This window comes from Grammomys surdaster, unplaced genomic scaffold (assembly GCF_004785775.1).
Source record: "Grammomys surdaster isolate TR1022 unplaced genomic scaffold, NIH_TR_1.0 1064, whole genome shotgun sequence".
NCBI classification, from domain to species: Eukaryota; Metazoa; Chordata; class Mammalia; order Rodentia; family Muridae; genus Grammomys; species Grammomys surdaster.
Genome location: NW_021605483.1, coordinates 1 through 8155, shown reverse-complemented (window position 1 = coordinate 8155; position 8155 = coordinate 1). Strand labels below are relative to the sequence as shown.

Sequence of the window (8155 nt, the reverse complement as noted above, 5' to 3'; positions counted from 1 at the left end):
ATATCCCCTCTTTCTAAGTTCTTAGTGTTAGTATTCTGTCTAAACTCTACCTCCACAGTTACCTGGCAACAGCCAGGTATGCTCCTCCCCACAGTTACCTGGCAGCAGGCAGGTAGGCCTTGCCCACTATAAAAGCTGCTTGCCACCTCCTCTCTCTCTTTATCTCTTGCCTCTAGCTTCTCTATGTCCCCTCCCCCTTCTCCTTCCCCCTCTCTCCACATGGTCATGATCTTCCTCTACTTCTTTCTCTTCTCCGCTCTCTCTCTCTCTCTCTCTCTCTCTCTCTCTCTCTTTCTCTCCGGCTCTACTACCCTCCTGGCTCCCCTCCCCATGTCCTAAATAAACTCTATTCTATGCTATACCAGTGTGTGGCTGGTCCCTCAGGGGGAAAAGATGCCTTGGCATGGGCCCACTGAGACACCTCCTTCCCCCATACCTCTCCAGACACCCACAGAACCTACTCTCCTTATCTCTTTATCTTTTTATAAACACATCACTCAGTGGCACCGCATTTCAAAAGTATGATAGTTCACCCTAGGATAACAGTGAAACAATTGGTTTTACTCGCAGAAAATTGACAAAGTGTTTCTTATGAGAGTGTAGACATCCTGCAATCAGTCACTTTAAAAATACAGTACCCATTTCATCTGGAGACAAATTTACACTACCTAAATAGTAATTCCCTTCCAAGTTGTACAAATACTGACCAGCATGTCATGTTTTGTTTTTTTTTTTGGATTGACTTTTTTTTTCTTTTCTTCCTTTCATTCTCCCTTTCTTTCTTTCTCTCTCTCTCTCTCTCTCTCTTTCTCTCTCTCTCTCTCTCTCTCTCTCTCTCTCTCTCAATCTCTCTCTCTCTCTCCCTCTCTCCCTCCCTCCCTCCCTCTTTCTTTCTTTCTTTCTTTCTTTCTTTCTTTCTTTCTTTCTTTCTTTCTTTCTTTCTGTTGTTCTTTTGAGACAGGGTTTCTCTGTGTAACCCGGGATGTCCTGGAACTCACTCTCTAAACCAGGATATCCTCGAACTCAGAAATCCACCTGCCTCTGCTTCCCAAGTGCTGGGATTAAAGGCATGCAGCACCACTGCCTGGCTTGGATAGAGTTTTAGTAACATTTAAAAAGGCCTGGTGAAAAAAAAAAAGCCTTAATACCCACATTCTGAATTTGGCCTAGAAGGCCAGGAGGGAACGGAGCTTGTGTTTCCTTAGTACCACAAGGGCTCCACCGCAGAAGCTTATATTTGTTCCACTTCTTAGAGGTTTTACTTTCAGAATTGCGAAGCGCTATTTCTCTGCAGTTTTCAACAAAATCAGTCTTCCAAAGAACATAGTCGCCTCCTGCCAGGGTGGCACGGGCTAAAAAATACCAGTCATTGGGAACAAGGCACCAATCACTCAAATTATCAATTAAGGATAAGGCAAAGGGGGCTGTCTGGCCATAATTTGCTACCGACATTTTTAGATCTTTCAGCCCATGGAACCCTAGAGGGTGATACTGTTGACTTTTTATTTCATCTTCCTCACTTTCTGAGTCCCCTGAAGCCTTGTTTTCATCATCAGAGGCTTCACTGCCTGAAGGCCTTGTATCCTCATTGTCTTCCCCAGTAGGGGAGTCATTTCCACTTTTCCAGGATGAGGCAGTGTTCTTATTTCTGCTATTGGGAGAGACAGCAGATTTGCTTCTGGTAATGGGGAAGGCCAGTACAGGTTTTTGAGATTTGGGTTTAGATTTAGTCTTAGATATAGCTGGCATTGGAGAGAGGGAGGTTAATTCCAAATTGAGAGCTTGCAGTTCTTTTACTAACTGCAAATGTTCCCATTTTTCCTCTAGTAACTTTCTAAGAGAGGCCATTTTTTGTGAAAGTTGGGCTTTAGCTTTGTTGGTATAATCGTTACTATCAGCCAAGTCACAGACTGGGGCACAAAATGGAGGAGCAGTAGTATATGGAGGTGGTCCTGACAGGAAGGAGGGCAGGGGCAGCAGGTCAGGATTAAGGTATTTAGCTGCCTCCTTCTCTAAGGAAAATGTCTCTGCAGGAGAGAGGCTATTGTCAGGCCCATCCTTAGCCAGGGATTTAAAGTTGCAAGGGATGGGTAAATGTTAGCAGGAGGGCGTTTCGTGTCAGTCCCAGCAGCTTCAGTGGGGACAGCAGGTACGTCTAAATCAGTCATGGGAATAGAAACAGACTCACAAACAGAGGGTGACATAGAGTGTCACTGTAAGACTTTTTCCCCTTCTTTCACTAACTCTTGAATATCTGGAAATTGTTTGTAGACTTGAAGAATACCATTCACCAGGTTCCAATAGGAAAAAACCTGAACAGGAACTTTCTCAGGACCAAAGATTTCATAAAAATCTTTTAAGCAATCTCCAACCCTAGCCCATCTTTTCTCATCAATAGTCCCCTCATGGGGAAACCATGGACAAACATCACCAATAAAATCAAAGAATCTTTTAAGATCCTTTTTCTTAACCCTTACTCCTCATGCTGTGAGGGACTCTTTATGACCCTTTAAGAACAACCCATGTTTGCTGAACATTTGTCCCATAATTGCATTGCTTCGTCTTACCTACACCAGATCAATTTCGCAGGCAGGTGTGACTCTGCGGTGATCACAACTGGATCTACTTTGTTCCCCCCAGCGAAGCACAGATCCTATGTTTCCAGGACATCCCTGTAGAATCAACTTTCAATCGGACCAGACCCAAAGGGCACACATCGGTCACCAAGATGCCCCAGCCAGCAGGGATTCGACCAGACCCTAGGGAAGGGGAGGGCGAAAGATGGGACAAGAGACACAAGGAAGAAGCACAAATCTGAATGTCTGATCAAGTGCTTAAAGTTTATTGTTCGGGTGTCTGTTATAAAGGCAGGCAGGCAGGAGGGTGATCTAACTAACAGTCAGGGTCCAGGGTCATCCTAAAATTGCAAAGTTCTCTAAGCCCACAAGAATTCCTAGCCCAAATTAATTACTTATATAAATATTTTCTCACAAGTAAGAAGGCAATTAAAACATTTCTCAGCTCGAGTTGCTTATCTGATTAATAATTTTTCCCTGGCAGGAGGGCAATAAAGTATTCCTTAACTCAGGCTGTTTGCTTAAGTGACATTTGCTCTCAGGCAGAAGGGAGTCTTGGCACCCAGCACAAATTCAGTGACACTTTCCTTAAGTTTTCTCAGATCTAACACATTCATGGGTTGCCATTCAAATTCCTTATAGCCCTGTGGATAATCAACTTCTGGAGGTCTTTGTTGTATATTAACCGGATAGACTAAAGTTTGTTTTGTAATAACTTTTGGCTGACTTTCTCTAGTTTCTTCTCTCTCTACCTGAGTATTTTCCTCAATTAAAATTTCAAATTCCTCCCTTAAGGTCTGTGTCCATGCTTGATATCTCTTCTTTTGTCGCTCTTCCTGTTCCTTAAGTTCCTGTAGTCTCTGTCCAATGTTCTGCCTCCAAATTTTGATTTTTTTCCTTATATTGTAAATCCGATATTTTGCTGTCCATTTTATTTTGATTGATTAATTGTAAAAGGTTATTTCTCCAAATTTTGTTTCCATCCCTCATTATTGTCTTTCTGCTGCTCAGAGTGATCTTTGAGCTGCTGCATCCTCTGTTCTGTCATTTTTTCCAGCTCTTGTCTTCTACCTTCATTCTTCGCTTTCTGTCTCTTATTCTGATCTATAATTTCCTGTGACTTCAATTCTATTGTTTCCTCTAAGCCCTGTTGCTAAGTCATAAGGTTCTCTTTCTGATGTTTATGCTGCTCTATAATTTCCTGTATCTTCTGTTCTAAGCCCTGCTTCCATAATCTTAGCTTCTCTTTATGTTGTAATTGTAATATTACAGCATCTGCCTTCTTTTGATATGAAAGCTTTAGTAAATTGTCTTCTAGATTTTGTTGCTGAGTCTTAAGCTTATCTCTCTGTTCCTCAGACTCACTTATAAACTTCTGTTCTAGCATCTATTCCATCTTCTGTCTCCAACCTTCGTTCTCCTCTTTCTGTTGCTTATTTTGATCAATAAAGTCCTGAACCTCTAGTTTTAGTGTTACTTGTTATCTCTTTTCTAAGGCAAAGATTTTTTTATCTAAGACCCTGTCTTTTCTAAAGACATAGTAAATCAAGAAAGTAAATATTGCAATACCGATAAATGATAAGGTGTGTATTCTTCCTCAGTCAATTTCTGTCAAAACTTTCAAAATGTCATCACATAAAGCCCAAAAGATATTTATTGTGTTTCTTATCTTTAAGTATCCAAAGGTTATATATCTGCAGTTTTTACAGGGCACTGATCAAATGCAGCTTCAGGCTGAGTGCTGCTCCTGACCCTGGCCAGAGTTCTCTGTCTGGAGGTTGGGGGAGGTAGCCTCTCTGCTGTTCTTTGTAGGCCTCTCAGAGTCACTCAGCTTTATATGGGGGTTTTACCTCAGGTTAGCTGAATTCTAAACAATAAGTTGGGTGTGAATTTGTTGTGGTGAATCACCAACCCAGATACGACTGGTCAAAGAAAACACAACCCAATAATTATGAATATATGCTGCACACCTAAATTGGACAGATTCACCACTTCACTACTCTGTTCCCCAGCTATGAGACCCCTATAACTTGTGGGATTTCCAGACCCTGCATTTGTCCTTCCACCTCCTGCTTCCCTGTCATCCTCCTCCATCTTCCACCATCATCTTCTCTCTCCTCCCCAATGCTCTCCTCCCACCAACCTTTATTTCTCCACCTCCCCTTCTTCTGCCCAATCACTGGCTCCAGTCTTTATTGTTTATTTTTTTTTTACATCTCCAACAGATTTATTTTTAAAAGAGTATCCTGAAGGAGAAAAAATGGGGTACAGAAGTATGGACTACAAAATAAATACAAATGTAAGGTGTTTTGCTAATTTTATAACCACAAACTTGTACAGAGAATGATGCCCTGTACAAAACACAACAGATTCAAATGAGGTGTTCCCTTAGCAAGGCTGAGGATTCAGTCTCTGGTACTTGGAATTTAGGATGCTGTCCTTGTTTTTGGATGGATCACTGGGTGTTTGGCACAGTCCATGCTTTTAACCAGATTTGAACAGAAGAATGGCCATCTGACCCAGGTAGATGAAGTGTTCAGTTTCATATGTCACATAACTACCGAAGTTCTGACCCACATTACAGTGCCAGGTGGGGTTGTACTTCTTGTCAAACTCCTTCTTGATCTTGGCTGCAATATCCTTCTCTATGTTGTACTTCTCCAATGCCTGAGTAGTGCACTCCACTGAGTCCTGTTGCATCTCTTCCGACATGTCTGCCTTTTTGATCATATCCTTCTGGTCGCATGTAGTTACCCTGGAGCAGGGGCCAAGAGGCTGCTGTGAACTACTAGGAAAGGTGCTGGCTCAAGCAGCAGAGGACAGCTGGTTGCTACTGAAGCCTTGGCGCATCTCTCCAGCTTTTATTTTACAAATTAAGGTGGGCAGAAGGTTCACAAGAATTTTCTTGTGTACTGATTCTCTCCTCCTCTATAGCCCTTCACAGCAAAGGGGAATTAGCATCAAAATATAAGGCTGGGGCAGTTCTCTCTCTCTCTCTCTGTCTCTCTCTCCCTCTCTCTCTCTCTCTGTCTCTCTGTCTCTGTCTCTCTGTCTCTGTCTCTCTGTCTCTGTTTCTGTCTCTCTCTCTGTCTCTTTCTCTCTGCCTCTCTCTCTCTCTCTCTCTCTCTCTCTCTCTCTCTCTCTCTCTCTCTCTCGTAGAGGTTTAGCAATATTTAAAAAGCTCTGCTGTGATTATTTTAATTCAACAGAGCTGAAGATATGAAAATGTTGTTTAATTTAGAATATAAGACGCAAGTTCTGAGGTGGATCTTTCAATCATTTTGTATTTGTTTTTAAAAAGGCTTTACTGGATATGAATATCTCTTAAATTATTAACATGTTTATGTCTCTATAAAGATTCAAATATGTATCTATCATATTTCAATGGACAGATATGTTGTTCTAATATGAGTGAGGACAATGGCCATAATGATTAGCATCTACTAGTCTAGGAGCAGTCAACCCTTTAAAACTAATTTAGATCCTTAAGGGATAGAGACCATGTTGTGTACGAGAATTGGGATAGGGTTCAATGACATACCATTGTGACCAGAATTGTATGATTACATATATTATGTCCTTAAAAATAGACAATAATAATGCCGGGTGGTGGTGGCGCATGTCTTTAATCCCAGCACTCACAGAGTGAGTTCCAAGACAGCCAGGGCTACACAGAGAAACCCTGTCTCGAAAAACCAAAAAAAAAAAAAAAGAAAAAAAAGAAAAAAAAGAAAAAAAAAACAAGACAATAATATTTAAATGTATATGTTCTTTTTTTAAAGTATATATGTTCATGTTACCCATTTTAAAGAAACATTCAGACTTTTATTATTATTTACAATACTTTTACCTGAGTGGGTATATTGATTAAATAGGTTTTTGTCTTTTTGTATTTATTAAGTTTAATTTATTATGAATGAAATAAACTTAGGCCAACATATCCAATTTACTTTGCTTATAACCCATTTGCTGTTACATACATTATATGAATCAAAAACTATGATCTCATGTGTATAGTCTATACATAAGTAATAAAAGGGCAAAATTTAATAAGCTATTAATTTGTGTCTTTTGCTTGTCTGGGATTCCTGTTTAAGAGTTTTCCTTGTCAAGTGATAACTTCACATTGAAATTCTTAGTAAGCATATTTTTAGGTTGGGAAGAAAATAAGTCAGACATGTCTAGAGCAGAAGAGTACTGAAGGGCATTTTATCTCAGAGGAAAATTAGGTGCAGCAATAGCTGACAGTAAGACCCAGAATAGGGTACCACAAATGTTCTTTGCTGGCAGCAGGCTGTCTGGCTCTTGGCAACTTATCCTTTGATTATCTGTTAGGATCTGTGAATATCATAATCTTGGCTTCCTGCTGTAATGTCCTGCAACATGAAATCAACAAGGCTTTGATTTTTCTAATTTCCCTTGCCCAACAGCCTTTATTGTGTCATTCTATTAAATTCTCTTTCTACATACATAGATTCATTCTCTCTATGACTTGACATATGTTTATCTAGAGAACCTGTACTTATCCAACTGTGGTTTTTCTTCACTTTTCCACTAATGAAGATGTGCTGGCTAACAATAGTGCTCAACTGTGTGTCCCTGAGCTTTTCTCCAAGGTTGACTGATATCTATTGTCTGGTCAAAGGGAGCTGCAGTTTCCCTGAGCCCAGCAATAATCCACAAAACAAGACTCTTGTTTCCTAAAATCCCATTTTAATGTTAATGGTTTTAGCATCCTGTCTAAAACTCTACTTGGTATGTACCTCCCCCACAGCTTCCTTTTTTAAAGAGAGATGGAATGTGTTCTATGTGTGTGTGGTGAGGTATAGAGGAAAGGGATGTCTCAGCAGGCTCATGCCTCATGCTGAGACATCTCTTGCCCCTGAGTGACCAGACACAAGACAGTATAGTATAGAATATTGTTTTTCAGGACATGGGGAGGGGATTTAAGAGGGCAGTAGAGGTGAGGAACGGCAGAGAGAGGCAGAAAGTAGAAAAGTAGAGGCCAGGCATGAGTATGTGGAGAAAGAGGGGGGAAGGGAAAGGGGGAGAGGGGGTAATTAATGAACCTAAATTGTCGAGAAAAAAAAAAGAGCAAGAGATCAACAGGTCAAAAGAGAGAGGAGGGGGGAAGCAGTCACTTTTATAGTAGGCCAAATCTACCTGGCTATTGTCAGGTGATTGTAGGAAGGAGAATATCTAGCTGTTGCCAGGTAACTGTGGGGTGGAGTTTAGAGAGAATGCTAAGAAATAGTTGGGGCATCCTTCCACTTGTGGGTCAGAGCGATACCTCCACTGCATGTTAAGTCATGGGCTATGGAAGCTATTCACCTTGATCCCAGGAAGAAGAAGGCAAGTGCTGTGAGGAAAGCTCATGCAAGGTCTGAAGTCAGGTTCTGCTAAGTGCAGGATCACTGCTCTCAGAGGGGAGGAGCAGGCAGCTGACAGCCAGAGCTGGAATGGTGGGTTCTCCCCGAGGGCTGGGTGGGATGAGATTCCTCTTGGAAGACAAAAACAAATGCTAATGGAGTGCAAACATCTCCTGAGATCTGTAAAAGGTCTGGCTCTGCAACCAACGG

At 41.2% G+C, this 8155-nt stretch overlaps 1 protein-coding gene across 1 annotated transcript; it reads right to left on the bottom strand.

The window, feature by feature from the left end:
- Positions 1-5060: 5060 nt before the first annotated feature.
- On the bottom strand, positions 5061-5331 carry LOC114634718 (dynein light chain 1, cytoplasmic-like; the record flags this gene model as incomplete). Its single annotated transcript, XM_028783342.1, has 1 exon — positions 5061-5331. A coding segment is annotated over one exon (271 nt), but the record flags the coding sequence as incomplete, so codon positions are not given.
- Positions 5332-8155: the final 2824 nt, after the last annotated feature.